Genomic DNA, 25169 nt, shown 5'->3' with positions numbered 1-25169 from the left:
AATACAACTTGGCTAAATGTTGACAACAGAAGAGGCGGTATAGGTTCAAGCTGGTAGAAAAACAAATTTAGGACTGATATAGTTCTCCTTCACACAAAGTGAGATTAACATGTTGAATGAACCTTCAGCCGGATGCAGTCATTGTGGACGGCAGATTTTTCAGGATGGTTGAGCTATGATGAACCAAATGACCTTCCTCATCCATATCTATATTGTGATGACCTGGTCTAGGAATGCTTGCCTGAACTAGGAAAGGTTCTATTTCTCACCACTAACACACTTCCCAAAAACAAATTGAGGGAGAAATAAATTTTTTTTTTTGGGGAACTAAAATATTGAAATTTGTTTTAATTTGCTTAATATATAGGAGAAAAGGGACACACAGGTAAATTTCTACATTTTTGTTAGGAATAAGTTTGAGTTATAGCATTATCTTTTCAAAGTTTAAAAGTAATCATGTCATTACGATCAACATATTAAATTCCAATTAATCACATTTACAAGTTAGAAAATAAACTTTCTTCCTGTAACTGAATCTTCTAAGTCTTTCAAAAAAAAGGTAAGCCCACCACCAATCTAAATTTAAGTAATGACATACTACAGTATATTAATAGGCTGTTTATAAACCTTAGATTCTTAAATTGTACCTTTCACAAAAGGGTTAAGTCAGATTAATAGACCATCTGTTGCACAGACAAGTACATGGGTACAGTTAGATTTTGTTACAGAATAAAATAAATCCTTTAAAAATAAGGTCTTTTCTGCACAATCTATAAACGTAATCCAAGTTCATTGTGACATTAAGATGTAGCCACAATGGTACATCATAAACTATCGCATTTCAACCTCAACTTTCTGCAGTTACTTCATAGTGGAGTTTAGCAACACTACAGGCTTCTTATTTCATACTAGTCTCATAAACAAACTCTCTAGGGATACACCACACAAGACCATAGTCTGCTGTTCCAACCATGGTAGTGGGATTTCCAAGGCCTGAAACACAATAACAAATCTCTAAATTTGAAGTTCAGTCATACCACATTAGCCAGGGAAACATGAACATTTTTTTTTAACCATCATAGAAAATTCTGAACAAAATTTATTCCCCAATAAAATTAAATCCAAGATGATACATTTCAAACACAAACATCTGGTGAGGGATTATAAAAGGCAGCATGGAGAATATGAAACAAGGCACAGGTTACCTCTACCCAGTGTAGAAAGATCAACCCTTCCATCATCATCTATAACTTTTAATTTCCACTTTTAAGGATGTAGAATTCATCTCAGCTAGTCTAGAAATGTGTGGGTGTGGCTATGTGAGGGGGTGGGGGCTAGTGCTGAGATGTACAAGCTTCCAGGAAGGGGTTCTAGACAGAATTGAAACACTGGCTGCTCCATCTGGCATATGTCACGAAGGCATTTTGCCATATTCATTTTGGGGAGTTTTGTGTTTCGCTGGGGAGGGAGGGGCAGGTAATCAGGATGACCTCAAGAAGGAGCAGTGGGCCAACTTAGCTTTCAAAGCCTCACAAAAGGTCAGTGATCCAACCCTGTATGAGCACCACTCCAATTAGACAGAACCCTTGATATCCTCCCATCCTGCCAAATCCATGGGGTCATCAGCAAATTATCTTGATTCCCCTGTTCAAACAGCAAGTTGTTTCCAGTGCGTGAAACAGCATCAACAATCATAATGTATATCCCTCCAAGAACCACATTACAAAACATTACAATGATTTCACATATATGGGATTTTTTCCCCAAACTGAAATTAAATGTTAAAGTATATTTTAGTACACAAATATATCACGTCATCAGAGCCTTCTTTAAATTAAGTTTCTTAATTTGATACTATTAGTATGCTGAATTTAGGGATACAGTATTGTTATGCAATAAAACTAAAATATCATAAGCATATACTGCTACTGCTAAATTCCTATCTGTCAGCTCAGCAGCGATGATGGGGTTGAATGAATTCACTCCATTGTTGTCTGTTCTGAACTAGCCTGGCTGTTTCAGTCGTCTTGTCACAGAAAAGAATACAGTCACTCTTGACATTATCTATCCAGCGCCTCCATGGTTTTCCTTGGCTTCTTGTTCCATGTACCTCTGTATGCAGGGCCATGAAAGGTATTTTAGCTGTTTTCATTCTTGAAACATGCCCAAACCATTGCAGTCATCTTTCTTGGATCTTTTGCATAAGGGTTGTTTCTTGTCCAAGCCATGTTATTATTGTATCATTCCTGATTCTTTACATCCTGGATACTCCCAGTATTCTTCTGAACCAACTCATCTCTGCATATAATCAAAGCTTATTCAAGATGTTGATTCTGAACATTGGAGTCTAGCAATAAGATGCTCTCCAGCGCTAACACAAACACGAGCCACACAGCATTCATCGAATTCCCTTATCCAGCGAGAAGGAAGACAGGATACCATTCACTAACACCTTTGCCTGAAGAGCCAATTACAAAGCCAATTACAAAATCATCAAAAGAAACTGCAGCTAAATCCAAATACCTTGAACACAAACATCATACATTTAAATACCTGTTCAAAAAAATTGTTTGGCCTGTATTATTCTATTACTTCTGTGAAAAGAATTGGCATGATAATTCAATCAGAAGAAAATTTTACACACACACACACACACTACGGTTTATTATATATCTTCTGTGGTGTTGCACACAGGGAGTCAAGACCAATGACATAATTCAGGTCAGGGAGGGTGAAGGCGGCAGGAGAGGAGTGAGGAGAAGGAAGGACAGGGATAGAGGAGAGGAGCAGCAAGAGAGTGCAGGAATCGGTGGTCCAAATTCCCCTCCGGCGGTGTCTATTGTCAACTTGCTGCTCACCGTGGGGCGTGTGGGGGGCTTGTCAAGGTCGTAAAGCTCCATAGTGAGATTGGCAATGCCTATATTCAAATTGTTGGGCGGTGGGGATTGAGCTCCAAGATAGTGTCTTGTTAGGAAGGAGGAGGATCTGAGGCCTGATTTATCCTATGAGGGTGGAAGGGTTGGGCCACCATGCAGCTCAATGGGGAGCTGATTTTGAGTGCCAACATCCAGAGAACTGATCAGTTGGATGGGGGCGAAGAGGTAGTTAGGCTAACATGCTTACAAGGGGGAGGCAGGCTAGATGTTCCTCAGTCTTTAACACGTAGGCTGGCTTTTCTCATCAGTGAAGGGGAGATTTAGCCAGCGTTTATTCTTTTGCTCAATTGGGGAAGGGAGGGTGGAAAGCTTTTAACACAGTGTGGGAAGGTGGGAAGACACTGATCAGGCTGTTTTGAGTATGGCCTGGTAAAAAACACTGCCATATGTTCCTCTGCATGGGATATACTGCTTCACCAACAAATCACTGCTGCAGCTATTGCTGCAAATTTCACTGTGATCCTTCCCCACTGATAATTGCCAGGATTCTTGCCTGCTGCTAGTACTGGTGCTCTAAGACATATTGGGATTGGAGCTCTGTCAGGGATGGAGCAGTCCATTCCAATGGTCAAGATTTCTGTTTGGAAGCTGAGCCATTTACAGTCCTGGAACTTGAAAGAGTACATGCCTTTTAAGGAAAATTTCAAGCTGTTGCTATCTGGGTTATTTAAAGTGGTGCCACTGTGAACAACTCTTCCTGCTCCCACTTTCATCTGGATAAACTGCCTCTGGGGACAACCTGTATTTTAGTTTTCTTCCTCTTTTACACAAAATCAAGTTAAGGAACAGTATCAGAACTTACAAAATACACATCAACTTTTAATGAATTCAATCTTTCCAACCAGTCATCAGGGCTATTTAATTGAATTACTGCTGTTGATAACTCTTCCCACTTTAGTCCTGATAAATTGCCCTTGATGACAACTTTTTTTTTAGTTTTCAGCTGAGCGGTCTCATTGTTCCATTCTCACACAACTGCAGAAAGCTAACCATATTTGCAAACTCAGTATAACAGACAACGTTCCTACAAAATAAGATAAGGGAACTATATCAGAGCTTATAAATAGGAAGGTAATTAAAGATTCTCAAAATACATACCAATTTGAATGTCTTGATGGTAAAGGGAGACCACGGGAACCTGTCACGTAACGATAGGGGGAGTCCCACTTCGATTATTGAATCAATAAATGTTACCCTTACAGTGGCACCCACATACGCACTATTATTAGAATTTTGAGACCAAAATATCTATTATATATATATGTACATGCACACAGAGCTCTCTGGATTCGAGTTCATTCTTCTTCTAATAGTGGTGCAAGAAACTGGGAGGTCTCATTGTTACATTCTCACACTACTGCAGAAAGCTAAACGTAATTGCAAACTCAGTACAACAGATATCATTCCCACACAAGATACAACCACGGTGAATACTTCTCAACCGTGGGCTTCATACAGGTATAGATCACAGAAAGTGTGGAAGAAATTTGTCACAGCATAAAGTCAATAAGGAATGCAAATCTGCAGAATCCAATTATGTTTCTTCCAATTCAATTGCACACTGCACTTCAATTCCAAATTCAGCATATAGTGGATTCAATATGAGAATAAATCTTCCAGTGTAACCAGTGCACCACAGATTTCATGCTGGTAATGCTAAGCAATGTCACTGCCCTAAAAACAATCTATATTGTTAAAATTGGCTTGTCTGTCATGTCTTTCATTTAAAACTCTTACGTAAATACCTCTACGGGATTTACCATTTGAAATATATCCAAATCTACCTCTTGCATTTTTATGTAACCCTTTTCCTGTGATGCTTGTAATGTTTTTAGTAAGATATTTCAATTTATGTAAAAGTCTGTGGAGTTTTTACAATGTATGCAGGGCTCCTTTCTTATCCAGTGTGTAAAAAGCCCAAGAGGCGAAGCACTGCTGGATCTAGTAATGGGAAATGAACTACAACAGATAAGAGAAGTAAGCATAGGGGAACATCTAGGCAATAGCAATCACATAAGACAAAGATTGAGAAGGACATAAGTAAGACAAAGACCAAATTAATAAATTGAAAAAAGTTGATTTTCAGGGGATAAGAATGGAACTAGGGAAAATAAACTGGAAAAATTTATGATAAACAAAGAAATAGAACAGTGGGAAACATTTAAAACGGTGATCAATAGAATCCAGGAAAAATATATCCCACTAAAAAGCAAGAACAAACTAGCCAGTAATGATACACCATAAATGAATAAAGAAATAGGCATACACCAAGTACACAGACAACAAAGGAGAGGATGAAAAAAGGGAATACGAAAAGGTTAGGAAAGAAGTTAAAAAAAACAATTAGGAAAGCAAAGAGAAACTACAAAACTAAATTATCAAGGAATATAAAAAGAAATAGTAAAGTATTTTACAGACACAAACAAAAAAAGAAAAAACAGGATAGGGATAGGGCCACTAATTCAGATAATTGTCAAAAAAAGCCAAGGGGAGATGAGGAGAATTTTTTTTTATGCAGCGAGTTGTAATCTGGAATGCACTGCCTGAAAGAGCGGTGGAAGCAGATTAAATAGTAACTTCATGACAGGTTTAGATAAAGTAAATAAAGAGAAACTGTTCCCATTAGCGGAAGGGTCGAGAACCAGAGGACACGGATTTAAGGTGATTGGCAAAAGAACCAAAGGCGACATAAGGAAAAACTTTTTTATGCAGCGAGTAGTTATGATCTGGAATGCACTGCCTGAAAGGGTGGTGGAAGCAGATTCAAACGTGACTTTCAAAAAGGAATTGGATAAATATTTGAAGAGAAAAAATTTGCAGGGTTACAGGGAAAGAGCGGAGGAATGAGACCAGCTGGATTGCTCTTACAAAGAGCTGGCACAGGCACGATGGCCAGCCTCCTCCTGCGCTCTAACAATTCTATTCTATGTAATATATTTAGATTTTCAAAAGGCCTTCGATAAGGTACCGCACGGTAGACTCATGACTAAGGTGAGAGCATGTGGAGTCGGGACAAGTAGCAGAATGGATAGCAAGCTGGCTACAAAACAGAAAACAGAGAGTAGGGGTTAAAGGTAGTTACTCAGACTGGCAAAAGATGGGAAGTGGTGTTCCACAAGGATCGGTGCTGGGACCACTGTTGTTCACTATTTACATAAACGATTTGGACCTGGGAATCGGAATTATGATTTCAAAATTTGGGGACAACACTAAATTGGGGGGTATAGTTAATACTGAGATGACTGCGACAAAATATAGGAAGCCATTAATAAACTTGCAGAATAGGAGTGTAATCGGCAAATGAATTTCAATATCGATAAGTGTGAGGTATTACATTTTGGTAGGAAGCATAAGGGGGCCACATACTGCTTGGATAATAAGAATGTAAAAGGGGTAGAGGGATCTGGGGATACAGATACGCAAATCATTAATAGTAGCGACACAGGTTAATAAGGCAATTTAAAAAGGCAAATCAAGCACTGGGGTTCATTTTTAGAGGGACAGAATTGAAAGGCAAAGAAGTTATGTTAAACTTGTATAGAACCTTAGTTAGACCACACTTGGAGGGTACTGTGCACAGTTCTGATCTCCATATTATAAAAAGGATATAGAGGCACTGGAGAAGATTTACTAGGATGATACCAGAACTGAGAGATTATACCCATTAGGAAAGATTGAGCAGGCTGAGACTTTTTTCTCTAGAAAAGAGGCTGAGGGGTGACCTGATAAGAGGTCTTTAAGATTATGAAAGGATTTGATAGGATAGATGTTTCCACCTTTGGGTGAGACCAGAACTACGGGCCATAAATATAAGATAGTCACTAATCAATCCAATAGGGAATTCAGGAGAAACTTTTTTACCCAGCGAGTGGTTAGAATGTAGAACTCGCTACCACAAGGAGTAGTTGAGGGGACTAGCATAGATGTATTTAAGGGGAAGCTAGATAAACACATGAGGGAGAAAGGAATAGAAGGGTATGCTGATAGGGTTAGATGAAGTAGGGAGGGAGGAGGCTTGTGTGGAGCATAAGCACCAGGCATGGCCTGTTTCTGTGCTGTACATTCTATGTAATTCTACGTAAAAGAACTGCTTTAGGTCTGCATACAGTTGCAGGCTCTAGCCACCGGGTGGACCTGCAGAGCAGTTAATGGCCCAGAATTTCCTGGAATGGCATGACCTGTGACTCACTGTTTAGTGACCCAATCTTCCAGTTGAGAACTTACTCCAAAATTTCCTGTAAAAGTAATTTGAATACACCGCAACGAACATAATGGCGAATCAGGGACCTCAGAAGTGACGCAGTCAATGGTTTACCCCATCTACATCAATGAACTAATTAAGTAGATCAATATCGGCATGACCTGACTCAAGAAATTCTGAATTTCAAATCTTTTCACGATACCGAATTTGATCACTTGCAGAAAATTGTATGAGCTATGGACACACTCAGCTGCTGTATTCAGTTTTCAGGAACATTCTTAGTTACAGATTATTTTTAATATCATTTATTTAGAAAATGACATTTAATTTAAGTTACCTAAAGTCTCAGATTTAACAAATAGGGTGCAAAATTGGACTTCATTTTGCCCATTTCTTGGGCGCAATATAGGGGCAAAAAGATCCAATTTCGGAAGCTGTCTCCTGTGCCCCAAGGGGGTCCGAAATATATAGGACACCATATTGGCTCGGGTGATATTCAGGCATCCCAGGTATATGCTACTGAAGGGCCTAAAGTCTGTTTAAGGACTCCTTGGTCAAAAACTGAGCAGAGCATGCACCGGGCACGTTTCACTCAGTTTTTCTGGTCCCTTTTGAGTCCTAACCAACGGTCCTTAAAAGGGACTGCTGGTGGCTGCCGACATAAAAGTACATTTTTTTCTTCTTAAAAACTTACTTTAACGTGGAACCAGGAGGAGCAATACCACATCAAAAAGCTAATCAAAAAGCAATACTACTCCTTCTATCTCCACAGCGTGACTGCGGGCTGCAGGTGGTCTTTTCCTGCCAGTCAATTTCGTATGTTTGTATATATGCAGATAAGTGCTGCCTTTTAACAACTTAAAAATTTACAACAGTGATAATTTTTTTTTAAGCCTTTCCCCCCACTTAGGTGATAGTGGACAACTCCAGCAAGCCATAATCTGAATTTCAACCTTCTCAAGCCTTAGAATGGCTTCATTTTTACGCATTCAGACCTCCTACATAATTTTTCTGCCTGCTTGGGCCTCCACTTCTGCCATTTTGGGCATCAAGCTTTCCTCCCCTTCCTGTTCCTCCCAAGCCATCCTTCGAGTCCGTTTGGGCCTTGGACATGTCGGGGACAGCCAAATAGGACACATTGGGTGGCAATAGACAGAGCAGTGAGGGAACCATGAGGTGGTAGCCCAACAAAGGGATGGGGGCAGTGAGAGAGGGGAAGGTAGTGGAGAAAGCGTCCAACTTCGCATGAGCAGTGCCATGGGAGATCAACTTACTAATAAAGTGAGGATATGTCATCTGACAAGCCAACTCACTGGCAGTTCAAATACTTACTGTTAATAAAGCTGCCTTCAACTGAAATGCTCACTCCATATTAAGTTTAAAACAGGGCTACTATGACTTACCACACTGAAATCTAGGTTCTTCTCAATCCATTCTTTCCCATCTCGAAACTCATCAAAAAGACCCATGATGTAAAGCGTATCTAATGCATCCACGATGGTAGCACCCAACTGAGAATTTCCTAAAAAAGAAAAAACATTCAATACTTTGCTGGATATCTGAATACTTTTGATACAATACTCTTCTCTCAATTGAATTGTCATTAGCAGACTGGAATGCAGCAAGAAAAGCCTTTATGTCAATGATCCACATTATAATATCTGTGCTTTCAGTTACATCAACTATTCACATTAGAAACACACTGTGATGCCTATTACAAAGCCAATAGAATGCTGAACCACATAGCAAAAATTATTTAGAAAAAGTCATAATCAAACTACATAATGCTCTGGTCAAAACACACCTCGAGTGTCCAGTTCTTGTCACTGAGACACAAGGGAGACATTCAAGCTAGAGGCAGTGCAGAGAAGAGCCACAAGGCTGAGCCCCAGTGCCAGGGGTCTGAGTTTTGAGAAAAGATTGGAGAAACTTCGGCTTTTCAGTCTTGAAATGGTGCATTATGGAGTATATAAGATAGTGAACAGTAAGGAAAATATGAATCCATAAAATTTACTTTAAATTAAATTGCGTGAGTAAGACAAGACGTCAAACCAGCAAAAGAAAAACTTACGACTTATAGCAGGAAATTCTTCTTCATTCCATGTATTGATCACTCTTTGTGTGGACTCCGGGATAGAAGAGTGGAGATGAAACCAGTGGGGGGAGTTTAGGATAACTGTTACAGGCTGAATGGCATTACTCATCCATAATTATCTTCTTGATCTTGATCTTGATCACATAGGAACCAACAACATAGGCAGAACTAGGAATGAGGTTCTGCTGAGGAGCTAGGATCCAAATTAGTAAGCAGAACCTCAAAAGGTAATTATCTCTGGATTACTACCTAAGCCACATGCAAATTGGCATAGGGTCAAACAGATCAGAGCGTTAAATGCGTGACTCAATAGAAACCAGGGGTTTCAATTCATGGGGCATTGGCAACAGTACTGGGAAAAGAGGGAGCTGTTCCATTAGGACGGGGTCCACTTAAACCAGGCTGGCAGCAATGTCCTGGCGAATCGAATAACTAGGGTGGTAGATAGGGCTTTACACTTAAAAGGGCATGGGGAATGGTTCAGGTAAGGGTAAATTTATAAATCTAAAGAGAAAAGTCAAGGCCATAGAGCATTGTCGCGTTTTGGGTAAAGATAAGCAGAGTGTGTCAGGAAGGGACCGAGAGTTTAACGGTAATAGTGCATCAGTGAATAAGGTCAAATCAGGGAAAAATAGTAAAAAGTTAAAATTAAAGGCTCTTTATCTGAATGCATGGGGTAGAGTGATCATAATATGTTAGAATTTCGCACTGAGTTCGAGAGTGACGTATTTAAGTCCGAAACTAGAGCCTTAAACTTAAACAAAGCCAATTACATAGGTATGAGGGGCAAGATGGCAAAGATTGATTGGGAAATTAGATTAAAAAGGTATGACAGTAGATAAACAATGGCAAATATTTAAAGAAATATTTAATAATTCTCAATGAATAAACATTCCATTGAGGAATAAAAACTCCACAGGAAAAGTGATCCATCCGTGGCTAACTAATGAAGTTAAGGATAGTATTAGATTAAAAGAGGTTGACAATGTTGCCAAGAACAGTAGAAAGCCTGAGGATAAGGAGAGTTCTAGAAACCAGCAAAGGATAACCAAAAAATTGATAAAGAGGGAGAAAATAGAATATGAGAGTAAACTGGCAAGAAATATAAAAACAGATTGTAAGAGCTTCTACAAGTATGTAAAAAGGAAGACAGCAGCGAAAGTAAACATGGGTCCCTTAAAGTCTGAGACAGGAGAAATTATAATGGAGAATAACTGAAATGGCAGGGACGTTAAACAAATATTTTGTATTCGTCTTCATAGTAGAAGACACAAAAAACATACCAGAAAGTGGGGAACCAAGGATTTAATGAGAGTGAGGAACTTAAAGTTATTAAAATTAGTAAAGAAAAAGTAGCGGTGATAGACCGAGTAATTATAGGCCAAATCAGTCTAACATTGGTGGTGGACAAATTATTGGAATCAATTCTGAGGGACAGCATAAATCGTCATTTAGGCAGGCACGGGTTAATCAAGGACAGTCAGGATTTGTTACGGGAAGGTCATGTCTGACTAACTTGATTGAATTTTTTGAGGAGGTAACCCCAAGGAGGGTTGATGAGGGTAATGCGTTTGATGTAGTGTACATGGATTTTAGCAAGACTTTTGACAAGGTCCCACATGGCAGACTGGTCAAAAAAGTAAAAGCCCATGAGATCCAAGGGAAAGTGGCTAGTTGGATCCAAAAATGGCTCAGTGGCAGGAAGCAAAGGGTAATGGTTGACGGGTGTTTTTGCGACTGGAAGGCAGTTTCCAATGGGGTTCTGCAAGGTTCAGTACTAGGTCTCTTGCTTTTTGTGGTATATATTAATGATTTGGACTTGAATGTGGGGGGCTTGATCAAGAAGTTTGCAGATGATACAAAAATTAGCCATGTGGTTGACAGTGAGAAGGAAAGCTGTAGACTGCAGGAAGGTATCAATGGACTGGTCAAGTGGGCAGTAAAGTGGCAAATGGAATTCAATCCAGAGAAGTGTGAGGTAATGCATTTGGCAAGGGAGTACACAATAAATGGGAGGATACTGAGAGGTGTAAAGGAACAAGGGGACCTTGGAGTGCATGTCCACAGATCCCTGAAGGTAGCAGCAAAGGTAGATAAGGTGGGTAAAAAGGCATACGGAATACTTTCCTTTATTAGCCGAGGCATAGAATATAAGAGCAGGGAGGTTATGCTAGAACTGTATAAAACATTGGTTAGGCCACAGCTTGAGTACTTTGTACAGTTCTGGTCACCACATTACAGGAAAGATGTGATTGCACTAGACAGGGTACGGAGGAGATTTGCAAGGATATTGCCAGTGCAGGAGAATTTTAGCTATAAGAAAAGATTGGATAGGCTGGGGTTGTTTTCTTTGGAACAAAGGAGGCTGAGGGGAGATTTAATTGAGGTATATAAAATTATAACTGGACTAGATAGAATGGATAGGGAGAACCTAGTTCCCTTAGCAGAAGGGTCAGTGACCAGGGGACATAGATTTAAAGTAAATGGTAGAAGGATTAGAGAGGAGCTGAGGAGAATTTTTTTCACCCACAGGGTGGTGGGGGTCTGGAACTCACTGCCTGAAAGGGTGGTAGAGGTAGAAACCCTCAACTCATTTACAAAGTACTTGGGTGTACACTTGAAGTGCCATAACCTACAGGGCTATGGACCAAGTGCTGGAAAGTTGGATTAAGCTAGAAAGCTCTTTTTCGGCCGTCACGGACACAATGGGGCGAATGGCCTCCTTCTGTGCTGTAACTTTCTATCATTTATGATTAATGGGACTAAAAGCCAATAAATTCCTTTGGACCTGATGGCCTACATCCTAGGGTTCTAAAAGAGGTGGTGGCAGAGATAGTGGACGCATTGGTTGTGATCTTCCAAAATTCCCAAGGTCCTAGAACGGTCCCAGTGGATTGGGAGGTAGCAAATTCTTGCTATTCAAGAAAGGAGAGAGAGAAAACAGGGATCTACAGACCAGTTAGCCTTACATCAGTAGTCGGGAAAATGCTGGAATCTGTTATTAAGGACGTGGTAACGGGGCACTTAGAAAATCATAATATGATTAGGCAGACTCCACATGGTTTTATGAAAGGGAAATAGTGTTTGATAAATCTATTAGAGTTTTTTTTGAATATGTAACTAGCAGGGTAAATAAATGGGAACCAGTGGATGTAGTATATTTGGATTTTCAAAAAGCATTCGATATGGTGTCACACAAGAGGTTGTTGTACAAGATAACGGGTTATGGGGTTGGGGGTAATATATTAGCATGGATAAAGGGTTGGTTAACGGACAGAAAACAGAGTAGGAATAAACGGTTCATTTTCAGGTTGGCAGGCTGTAACTAGTGGGGTGCCGCAAGGATCCGTGCTTGGGCCTCAGCTATTTACAATCTATATTAATGACACAGATGAAGGGACTGAGTGTAATGTATCCAAGTTTGCTGATGATACAAAACTAGGTAGGAAAGTAAGCTGTGAGCAGGACACAGAGAGTCTGCAAAGAGATGTAGACAGATTAAATGAATGGGTAAGGTGGCAGATGGAGTATAATGTGGGGAAATGTGAAATTATCCACTTTGATAGGAAGAATAGAAAAACAGAATACTTTTTAAATGGTGAGAAACTATTAAATGTTGGTGTTCAGAGGGATTTGGGTGTCCTTGTACATGAAACACAGAAGTTAACATGCAGGTACAGCAAGCAATTAGGAAGGCAAATGGTACGTTGGAGAGAAACTGTTCCCATTGGCAGAAGGATCATGAACCAGAGGACATAGATTTAAGGTGATTGGCAAAAGAACCAAAGGTGACATGAGGTAAAACTTTTTTTTTTAAAACACAGCAAGTGGTTAGGATCTGGAATGCACCACCAGGGGGAATGGTGAAGGCAGATTCAATTGTGGCTTTCAAAAGGGAACTGGATAAGTACTTGAAAGGAAAAAATTTGCAGGGCTACGGGGATAGGGCGGGGGAGTGGAACTAGATGGATTGCTCTTGCATAGAGCTGGCACGGACACAATGGGCCGAATGGCCTCCTTTCGTGCTGTAACCATTCTATGATTCTATGTTGGCCTTTACTGCAAGGGGGTTGGAGTACAAGAGTAAGGGAGTCTTGCTGCAATTGTACACTGCTTTGGTGAGACCATACCAGGAATTACCGTGTACAGTTTTGGTCTCCTTACCCAAGGAAGGATATACTTGCCTTAGAGGGGGTGCAATGAAGGTTCACTAGATTGATTCCTGGGATGAGAGGGTTGTCCTATGAGGAGATATTGAGTAGAGTGGGCCTATACTCTCTGAAGTTTAGAAGAACGAGAGGTGATCACATTGAAACATACAAGATTCCGAGAGGGCTTGACAGGGTAGTTGCTGAGAGGCTGTTTCTCCTAGCTGGACAGTCTAGAACTAGGGGTCATAGTCTCAGGATAAGGGGTCGGCCATTTAAGACTGAGATGAGGAGAAATTTCTTCACTCAGAGGGTTGTGAATCTTTGGATTTCTCTACTCCAGAGGGCTGTGGATGCTCAGTCGTTGAGTGTATTTGAGACAGAGGTCGATAGATATTTGGACTCTAGGGGAATCAAGGGGATCGGGCGGGCAAGTGGAGTTGAGGTCAAAGATCAGCCATGATCTTATTGAATGACGGAGCAGGCTCGAGGGGCCGTATGGCCTACTCCTGCTCCTACTTCTTATGTTCTTACGATCTTTTGAAATATACATCCCTGAAAGAACTAATTCAGCTTCTGTGAAGGTTTAAATATCATCTAACAAAGTAATGAGAGGACTGTACTCAACAGTTAATTCATTATTCATTGCCATGACAAAGGGTAATATGAATCCCAAACATGAATATATTTAATATTGACAAATAATTTTATAGGAGAGGCACATTGTGGATGTGACATTCTTATGTTAACCACTGGAAAAAACTCAAGGCAAGATTCACTCATACCATTTTTGTGGCACAAATGCAAGTGGTACCTTGTAGTGAACAGCAACTTGATGTCACACTAGAAAGCTCAGCTCAGAATACTTGATTAATATGCTGCTCACTTAAATGAGAGTTTACAAAAATAACCACATAACCTAGTGTTCTCTCAATCTACAACCAGTAATATTTTAAAAAGTGATCACTTTTCATTCATCATCTGTTCAGGGTCAATTACTCCAGCCAATTCCTGCTTGCACATACTAATTTTTGCTTTGAAAAGTGCAAACAAGCTGTCTGAAATATTTATAGTGCATACATCAATTAAGAATGTACAACTGGACAGTTAGAAAAGAGAAGGCCCATTACCTCAAACAAGTCAGTTTAATGACAAGTGAAGCCACATAACCGCACTTCACCAAGAAAACAAGAATAATTCAATAGTATTGATTAATAAAATCTTTACTTATAAGTTCTATTTCTATGTTGGTCACACTTCTGCCAGTTAGAAATGGTAAGCCTCAATGGTTTAAAAATACGAGCAGCCTTGAACACAAAACAAAGATAAAGCTTAAAATTACGATACTACCTAAACCACATTCAGTAATAGAAATGTTTGAACATCAGAACAGCCACAATAAGATGGTTAGGTTACGGATGAACGATTCAAACTAAAACCTAACTACATAGATTCATACTAGGGCAAAACGAGCATTAGTGCATTAAATTCTACTGAAGCCTGAAAATGTTTTATTAAGACCTAAAGAATTGAAGATATATTGTTAGGATTAAGATCAACAGTGCTTAAATTAAGTTTGTATTTAGAAAGTTTAATGGGGATCTGGTTTAGCTGTAGATAATGTTGCAGGTGAGATTGGAAGTAAAAAAAATGTCTAAATTAAAAGTCAAAATAATGTCCAATATTTTGTACTATTTGTGATCCTTTCAAGTCATATCAAACCTCAAAATTAACACTGGTCAAATTGAGTAAACTTTGCAGCACAACAATAACAGAGAATGTGACTGGATCATTGCACTAAGCGCCAACACATAAGAAAGGAAAGAAAGAACTTGCATTTATATAGCGCCTTTCATATCCTCAGGATGTCCAAAAGTGCTTTACAGCCAATGAAGTACGCTTTTTTTTGAAGTGTAGTTTCTACTGTGATGTAATGACGCATGCTCAGTCTTCCGACATGCAGCAAAACTCTTGCACAGGCTTTTTAAGGAACACTTCATCAATAAATTGCTGATTTTTGTGTTAGTCATGTTTAACTGCATGTCAGTTGTTTCTATCATTTACTGCCTTTACGATTTTTATTTTGACTTCCATATACAAGTGTAAGGCCAATATTACTGTTCTGATCATGTTTTCTGCTTAGTTTACTCACCACTATCTCTTCATTCAATCATGAAAAGAGAATAATGTGGAACATGGGTTTTTCTATTACTGTCCCCTTTACTGAATCATAGAATTTTACATCACAGAAGGTAATCATTTGGTCCATTACACCTACACTTTTACGATATCAACAACTTGCATTTATATAGTACCTTTAACCCAGAAAAATGTTCCAAGACATTTCAGAGAACCATAAGGAAAATGGACACCGAGCCAAAGGAGGAAAGATTAGGAGGGAGGAGCAAAGGCGTAGCCAAAGTGGGGTTGAAAGAGGGTGCTAAAGAATGGAAGGAAGGTGGGGAGGTGGAGGGGTTTAGGGAGGCAATTTCGGAGGATAGCAGCTAATTATGGAGTGAAGGGAGGAGGCGATGCACAAGAGGCTGGAGTCAGATGAATGAGTATGGGGGGGCTTGTACAGCTGGTGGAGGTTACAGAAATAGGAAGAGGCAAAGAGGAGAGATTTAAACATAAGGATGATTTTTTTAAATTTGAGATGTTTGAGAAAAAGGAGCCAATATAGGTCAGCAAAGACAAGAGTGAGAAGGACCTGGTGCTGGATAGGATCTAGGCAGCAGAGTTTTGGATCAGCTGGAAGTTCATAGAGGGTAGAGGACGGGAAGCTGTCCAGGAAATCATTGGGAGTAATCGAGTCTGGAAGTGATAAAGGCATGCATGAAGGTTTCAGTGGCATATAGGGATAAAAAAACAGAAAATAGGAGCAGGAGTAGGCTATTCGGCCCTGATATGCCATTCAATATGATCATGTCTGATCCTTTATCGCAATACCATATTCCTGCTCTCTCCCATACCCCTTGTTGCCTTCTGTGTCTGGAAGTCTATCTATCTCGTTCTTAAATATATTCAGTGACTTGGCATCCACAGCCTTCCTTGGTAGAGAATTCCACAGGTTCATCACCCTCTGACTGAAGAAATTTCTCCTCTTCTCAGTCCTAAATGTCCTACATCGTATGCTGAGACTGTGACCCCTCGTTCTAGACCCCCCCCAGCCAGGGGAAACATCCTCCCTGCATCCAGTCTGTCTAGCCCGGTCAGAATTTTATACGTTTCAATGAGATTCCCTCATTCTTCTAAACTCTAGTGAATACAGGCCTAGTCAACCCAACCTCTCCTCATACGACAGTCTTGCCATCCCAGGAATCAGTCTGGTGAACCTTCGCTGCACTCCCTCTATGGCATTTATATCCTTTATTAGGTAAGGAGACCAAAACTGCACACAATACTCCAGGTGTGATCTCACCTAGGCCCTGCATAACTGCAGTAAGACATCCTTACTCCTGTACTCAAATCCTCTTGCAATGAAGGCCAACATACCATTTGCCTTCCTAACTGCTTGCTGCACCTGCACATTTGCTTTCAGTGACTGGTGTACAAGTTCACCCAGGTCCCTTTGTACATCAACATTTCCCAATCTATCACCATTTAAATGATACTCTGCCTTTCTGTTTTTCCTTCCGAAGTGGATAACTTCACATTTGTCCACATTATACTGCATCGGCCATGTATTTGCCCACTCACTCAGCTTGTCTAAATTGCCTTGAAGCCTCTTTGCATCTTCCTCACAACTCACAATCCCACCTAGTTTTGTATCGTCAGCAAACTTGGAAATATTACATTTGGTTCCCTCATCCTAATCATTGATATATATCGTGAATAGCTGGGGCCCAAGAACTGATCCCCGCGGTACCCACTAGTCACTGCCTGCCACCCCAAAAAAGACCCATTTATTCCTACTCCCTGTTTTCTGTCTGTTAACCAATTTTCAATCCATGCCAGTATATTACCCCCAATCCCATGTGTTTTAATTCTGCACACTAACCTCTTATGTGGGACTTTATTAAAGGCCTTCTGAAAATCCAAATACACCACATCCACTGGTTCTCCCTTATCAATCCTACCAATTACATCCTCAAAAAACTCCAGTAGGTTTGTCAACACGATTTCCCTTTCATAAATCCATGCTGACTTTGTCTAATTCCGTTGATATTTTCTAGGAGGCAAGCAATGTTATCGAGGTACAACTGGTCTATCTTTACGATAGGAAGAATATGAGGGAGGAAGCTCAGCTTGGGGTCAAACAAAGGAAATGTCTGCAATCAATGTCCAGGTGCATTTTGGTCACAGGAATATTATTCACATCAACAGTCATTAAGCACCAACAAAGCCATCAGTAAGTGGTTGAAATATTTAGAAGGAGAAGAAATGTTTCTAACAGTGAGGAGTACATTTACCATTGCCCCACCAACGGTCCCATCAGGCAAGCGAGTGCTGTTTTAGTCCAGTGACCATATCCTACACCCATGAAAAAGTAGATCTATGATTCTGCTACCAGGATAAGACAGACAGATCTAGCAGTGCAAACACAGGGAGCTAGCACACAGGTACCAGACTCTCGCAATTCAAATTAGACAGGCCCCAGTGTAAAAGCACTTTTAAATGGTCTCAGATATCACATCCCAAATTATTAAAAGGAGTTACCTAGCACTGAAACAAATAGTTTCCATTTAGTATTGCAGGCTTGTCTCAATCTTAACAGACTGAAGAAATAATATTCGACTACTTCAAGAGCTAAGTTGTCAAATAGCAGTTTCTAAGGGGAGCTGTGCCATATATGGGCCTCTATCTGCAATAAGGAGTCCTGCCAGTATAGGATCACCATAAGCTAGTCTGTGTTCAACTCTGTTAAGTTAGAAAATAGATTTTCCTCATTTAATACAAAGGATCATTTCTTCAAACCTTTGGGGTATGATATCTCAGGGGTCTTTTATTTGTAATCCAGTTAGAAATCACCAGTGTTACAGCTGTCTCCTCTGTTCAGATTCTGTGGATGAAACGTGGAATCAAGCTAAGTACAGGGACTATATCTTTATATAAAGACGTGTCAGTTGTGTGCATCAAGTCTGTCAACGTCATGACCAACAAGCTGGCCAGTTTTCTTTTTCCTCTCATCGGTTAAGTTGTAATTAACTTCTTGCTTATTTTTGACTTTAGTTATACTTCATTATTCGCCAATCATATTATGCAAAATCTTTCTCCCCAATTTCAATTTTCTTCCCAATCACATTCCACTAAACAAATTCTACACAATCACATTCCACCAGTTCCCCAAACACTTACAATGATAGTTCCTCACCCATCCTACACTGTACTCCTAAAAAATAAAATGTATATCACAACACACTAAAAATGGAACATTTGGTTAAGTACAAACTTACCCATTTTTAATAATTCCAAAATGCATCGCCTGAGGCACCTCATCAGGCCTTATAAACATCTCTAACCGTAGGCACACTGCCCACCTGATACTTCATGGCCTGGTCACAATCACAAGCACCACTTTTCTTTCACCCATGCATCTGACAATGTGGTCCCAGTGTCAAGTGAGATCAACACATACAGAAGGAAAATTTTAAAATGAAATCTCAATGACTTGTAGAGCCATGATCATCAGAACCAGAGTTTCTCTGGCTGAAGTACCAGTTAAAGGTTCTTTTGTAAAGGATTGACACAAATATGTAAAAAATTATTTGAACTAGTACCATGTTGCCGAGAGAGCTGGAAGAGGAAGTATAAGCCAAATACAATACTCTACATAATTCTGCCCTGTGCAGCAAAAGCAAACTAGACTGAGCGCACCAACCTTTCCTGCATGATAACCTTCTCACGTTTACTGAAATCCTTCTTAGAGAATCTGAAATAAATCGTGCCCTACAAAGAGATTATGACATGGGAAGACAACAGAAGCACAGTTAATGGGTATCTGTTATCTCAATGTGCAACTTTCAAGTTAGCTACCACCAAGAACTCCTTGGTACAGCTGCCAAGTAGATGGACACCTGGACAGAGAAACTGAATAGAGTGTATCAAATCTGTGAAATAACATGCAAAAGAGAATAGTCAGATTAACAACATGACAAATTCCGGTGAAAGTGCAAGATGAAGAACTTTTTCCTAATGCCAAAAGAACTGATGCAACAGGAGACCAACTAAAGTGGAAAAGTCATAAGATATAAAGTCTTTAAAGCACAATTCCTTTGCAGTTTCCCCCATTTTAACGATAGCCATTTATATATGGGTGGTGAACAAATAAGGAAGAATACAACAACTAGCATTTATAGAGCACCTTTAATGTGATAAAACATCCCAAGGTGCTTCACAGGAGTACAATCAGACAAAAATTAATACCGAGCCAAAGAAGCAGATATTAGATTATGTGACTAAAAGCTTAGTCAAAGAGGTAGGTTTTAAGGAGCATCTTAAAGGAGGAGAGCTGTGGAGGGAGAGAGATGTGGTGGGGCAGGGGGGAATTCCAGAGCTTAGGGGCTAGACATCTGACAGTATGGCCTCCAATGGTGGGCTGAAGGAAATGTGAGAATGCATAACAGGCCAGAGGTGAAAGAATGCAGAGTTGCAGGGCTGGAGGAGGTCACAGACATAGGGAGGGGCAGGGCTATGGAGGGATTCAAACACGAGGATGAAAATTTTAAAATTGAGGCGTTGGCAGACTGGGAGTTAATGCAGGTCATCGAGCACAGGGGTGATTGGTGAAAAGGACTTGGTGCGAGTTAGGATACGGGCACCAGAATTTTAGATGAGCTCAGGTTTATGGAGGATGGAAAATGGAGGGACCGGCCCGGAGAGCATGAGAATAGTCCAGTCTGGAGGTAACGAAAGAATGAATGAGGGATTCATCAGCAGATGCGCTGAGGCAGGGGCTGAGATGAGCAATGTTAGGGAGGTGGCTGTAGGCAGTCTTTGTGATACAGAAGATATTGGATCGGGAGCTCAGCTCTGGATCAAATAAGATACAGCAGGTGTGAACACTCTACTTCAGCCTGGAGGGGGATGGAATCGGTGGCTAGGGAACAGAGTTTGTGGCAGGGGCCGGAAACAATGTCTTTCATCTTCCCAATGTTTAAATGGAGCAAATTTAAGCTCATCCAGGACTGGATGTTGACAAGCAGCCTGACAAAATAGAGGCAGTGGAGTGAAGGGGTCGAGAGAGTTGGTGGTGAGGTACAGCTGAGTGTTGTCAGCATTTGTGGAACCTGACTTCATGTCTTCAGTTGATGTCACCGAGTGGTAGAATGTGGTTGAGAAATAGGAAAGGGCCAAGGATAAATCCAAGGGTGACTCCAGAGGTAACAGTGGGGGGGTGGGAAGAGAAGCCACTGCAAGAGATTCTCTCTACGACTGGATAGATAAGAGTGGAACCAGCAAGGGCAGTCCCACTCAGCTGGACAACAGAGGAGAGGTGCTGGAGGAGATGGTGTAGTCAACCGTGTCAAAGTAATAGAATCTGCTACTGAAGAGGGGATACGTGTCATTAATTGCTAATCACATTGATCTACATGTCCCTGTTGCTGGTCTCCAGAAGTAATTATGAAGGAATTCTCTTGTACCTGTTAAATTTGGGCAAAAATAATCTCCCACATTCAAAATAAAGGTTACTTGGGTGTATTGGCTTGTGTAATACCAGCACTGTTAATTACTTAACAACTTCCACTCCCAGTTAATTAAGGATTGAGTATAGCAAACCAGACAGTTCAGTTCACAAAAGTGATGGAGTAGCATGTTAATTACAACTGGGACCTACAGTTCCCTTGATAAGCAGCATTATAATTGCATTTTTTTTCAATGAATTTTCATTCTTTTTTGTTGTTTGCCAAATACAATATGACAGTAAGCATCAGCTGGTAACAGCAGAAATCCTTGCAACGTAGGCTGAGAAAAAAATCATACATGACAGCACAAAGCACTGGAACGCTACAAACTCTACCTCCTGCTGCATATAAAGATTCATTCTAATATTATATTCAGTTCTTTTAAAAGGAGGTGGCAGCAAAAGCAACTGGGTTGATGCAACAAGGAGAGAAACACAAAAAAAAACTGGAAGTTCTAAGAGCTCCAAAGTCAAGGGGCAAATAAAGAGAAAGCTTTGCAAGTCAAACTTGAATCACAAAGTAAAATCACACATAAGGACACTAGGTAATTTGACACTTCATTCATTCAACCTTCACAAAAATGAATTATACCAAATTAGTACACAAAACAAGTGATCAATTTCGTTCATTTTGCACAAAAGTAAATCAACAGTTTCCTAGATAGTAGATGCTTTAAGTTCTGCCTATATATTAATTCATACTAGCCTCTTTTTAGAAGGCAGAATATCTTTGCTACCACATTGCACCACAGACTTGTTCTATCAGAGACAGCCTCTGAAAGGCCAAGTTCACCAGTGTTACTTCACACAAGTGGTGCGACCAAGAGCCAGGCCAGCCTCCCGCTAATCTGCTCTAATAAAGTTCCTTAACTTGGGCATCACATACAAGTCACCTTTGTGGTCTCTCAAGACAGATTTCCAATTAGTGCCAAATTGTTGCCAGGTTTAGACCTCTCAACTTACACACACGAGAATCTGGATTGAGACTGCCCAAACTTATTTCATGTAGGACCCCTGCAGGCAGAATAAAGAAAAGACCTTTATCACATAAGCAAAGGATGTTTGAGGCAAAATCTGTGGAATTGGTGGAAATCCTTGGAACTGCAGGAATACTGGGTGTGAAAGGAAACCGTTTTACTGCAAGTTGAATGGTAGAGAACTTGGAGCTGCTTTTATATAAGCTGCAACAATCTGTGCAGTCATTCGGTCTGTTTTAAGTTTTGTCATTTTTGTTTCTGATTTTCCATTATTACAAATCGCAGTAATGGCAGACAAAACACCCTTCCCACCCCTGCATCAGCATCAAGAATGACTTAATGACCACACACTGGTAGTGTAGTTGCTCTGTTGAAATCTATGAGGATGTGAAGAGTGGGAAAAATTGCTCAAATTTTTCCTTAATTGATGCTCATCAAAGTAGCTTATATTCTGATGATCCAGTTGCTAGCTATCCTAAAAATAAGTTGATTTTTTAGAACACCTTTCTTCTCCTACTGTAATGTTCATTATCTTGGTGAGGAACCTCCATCCATTGCTTCATTTTGTTCTACCATTATAGAACAGGTATCTCAGATATTCTACTTTCTAAACACTAAATAAGACTACAGTCCTGATGGTCCTCCCATAGTCCTCAAAATGTATGCCTCTGAAATTATCCCACTCTTATGGCCATTTTTCGATCTCTCTTACTTCCAATCCACCTTTCTTTCTTGAAATTTTATTCATCTTCATCCTATTCAGGGAAACATAACTTCTATTTATATAGTGCCTTCCATGTTACAAAAATGTCACAAGGTGCTTCAAAGGTAATCTCCCGTACCCTTCCAACTACCACCCTGTTGCCCTCACATTAGTACTTTCTAAAGTTATGAAGCTGTTGGTAACTGAAAATCAAAGTTGTGGGATAGTCAATAGGATTGTCAGCAGGAATAGAACCTTTTAAACAACCTTAGGAGTTTTCTTTGAAAATAATGTTACTGCGGAGAAGAGATCCATGCTATCTGTGGGGTGTCCTAAAAATGCCAAGATTTGTCACAGGATGACATGCTAGAACACATTATCTGCCTCAATTATCATTTGGTCCCCACCAAAGCTAGGTTTAGGGCTATCTAATTTCCTCTCAAACTGCTTCATCTATACTTTACTTGATGGCTTATCCACTGACTTTTTCTGCTAACTCTGATTTCCTAGGGTTCTGTTTTCCCTCCCACACTGTTCCTTTCTTCAGAACAATATTATTAACTCATCATTTAAGGTAAGAGATTTCTTATGGTAATAGATGCCAAAAATAGCTGGGCTCTTATTTACATTTTTCAGGCCATGGGTGATACTGGCAGGGCTGCATTTATTGTTCATCCCTAGATGCATCTGGTGGGAGCTACTTTCTTGAAATTAGGAATTGCTTGTACAACGGAATGACTTGCTGGGCCATCTCAGAGGGCATTAAGAGTCAACCATTTAATGTTGATTGAAGTCATGTAGGTTTGACCATGTAGGGGGCATTAATGAACCAGTTGTATTTTTATGATAAAGCAACAGCTTTCATGATCATTTTGCCATCCCACAAATTATCAAATTTATTGAATTTAAATTCACAACTTGCCATGATGTGTTGCTAGTCCAGTACCACAATCACCATACTACCTGTGTAAGTTGCAGGAGAAATCTGGAAATCCACATGGACAGATGCTGTTATTACTGATGTGAAACAATTTGAAAAATGTCACATTTTAACAATGAAAGCATGCAGCTGCAACAGTCAGATCCTAGAGGATAAAAAATTGGTCTGATAAAATTCAGGTACACAAGACAAGTTGCACAGTGAAATTTGCTAGGCTTACATTTCATTGATAAGCCTTCCATTATCAGATCATTTGGAATGGAATCTAAGCACTGACATGCAGACTGCACACAGACATGCTGGGGCAGCCTCAAAGTCAGCAGAATGAAGAACATTGCATTTTGAAAGACCCCTGATTCTTTTTGAAAACTATGCCAATGGGGGAAGAAAATCACATTAAATATGGTGAAGGGGCTAAATTAAAAAGCAGAACCTCAAGGGTAATTATTACTTGAGCCTCTGGATTATTACTTGAGCCACGAGCAAATTGGCATAGGGTGAATAAGATTAGAGAGTTAAATTCATGGCTCAAAGATTAGTGTGGGAGAAATGGGTTTTGATTCATGGGGCACTGGCACCAGTACTGGGGAAAGTGGGAGCTGTACTGTTGGGATGGCCTTCATCTGAACCGTGCTGGGGCCAGTGTTCGGGCGAATTGTATAACTAGGGTGGCAGAGAGGGCTTTAAACTAAATAGTGGGGGCGAGGGATCAAGTAAGGGAAGATGTGATAAATTAAAGAAAGAAGACAAGGCAAGAGAGCAAAGTAGCAATAAGCGAAATGATAATCAGAGAGTGGCAGGAAGGGACAGAGTATGCAAACTTCTGAGTGTGCCAGCAGATAAGGCTAGAGGTTGCAAAAACAGTGAAAAAACAGCACTAAGGGCTTTGTATCTGAATGTGCGTAGCATTCATAACAAAATGGATGAATTGGCAGCTCAAATAGAAATAAATATGTATGATCTGATAGCCATTACAGAGACATGGCTGCAAGATGACAAAGGCTAGAACCTGAATATTCAAGGCTACTTGACATTTCGGAAGCATAGGAAGCTAGGAAAAGGTGGAGAGATAGCTAGGTTAATTAAGGATGACATGAGTATAATAGAGAAATGACCTTAGTTCTAAACATGTGGAATCAGTTTAGGTAGAGATAAGAAATAGTAAAGGCAAGAAGTTTATAGGCCCCTTAACAGTAACCACATTGTAGGACAGGGTATACAGGAAGAAATAATGGGGGCTTGTGAGAAAGGAACAGCAATAATTATGGGTGATTTTAATCTACATATAGATTGGAAGAATCTGATTGGCAAAGGTAGTCTGGAAGATGAGTTCATAGAGTGCTTTCAGGACAGTTTTAGAGCAGCACGTCCTACAGCCAGAGAGCAGGCTATTCTAGATCTGGTAATGTGTAATGAGCCAGGATTAATTAATGACCTCATTGTAAAGGAGCCCCAAGGTAGCAATGATCACAATATGATTGAATTTCGCATTCAGTTTGAGGGAGAGAAGAGTAGGTCTAAGACTAGTGTTTTAAACTTAAATAA

The 25169-nt window shown here is 40.1% G+C and overlaps 1 protein-coding gene across 2 annotated transcripts in view; it reads right to left on the bottom strand.

Annotated features, from left to right (window-relative positions):
* Positions 1-25169, bottom strand: part of man1a2 (mannosidase, alpha, class 1A, member 2) — a 142810-nt gene that overhangs the window by 55599 nt on the left and 62042 nt on the right. For both annotated transcript variants that reach the window (XM_067992950.1, XM_067992949.1), the window contains exon 4: positions 8541-8659. In XM_067992950.1, the coding sequence (XP_067849051.1) occupies positions 8541-8659 (119 nt within the window). The remainder of the gene's footprint in view (positions 1-8540; positions 8660-25169) is intronic.

This window comes from Heptranchias perlo, chromosome 11, assembly GCF_035084215.1.
Source record: "Heptranchias perlo isolate sHepPer1 chromosome 11, sHepPer1.hap1, whole genome shotgun sequence".
Taxonomy (NCBI): Eukaryota; Metazoa; Chordata; class Chondrichthyes; order Hexanchiformes; family Hexanchidae; genus Heptranchias; species Heptranchias perlo.
The sequence above is the reverse complement of the archived record's forward strand: the minus strand, read 5'-3'. Positions and strand labels throughout refer to the sequence as shown.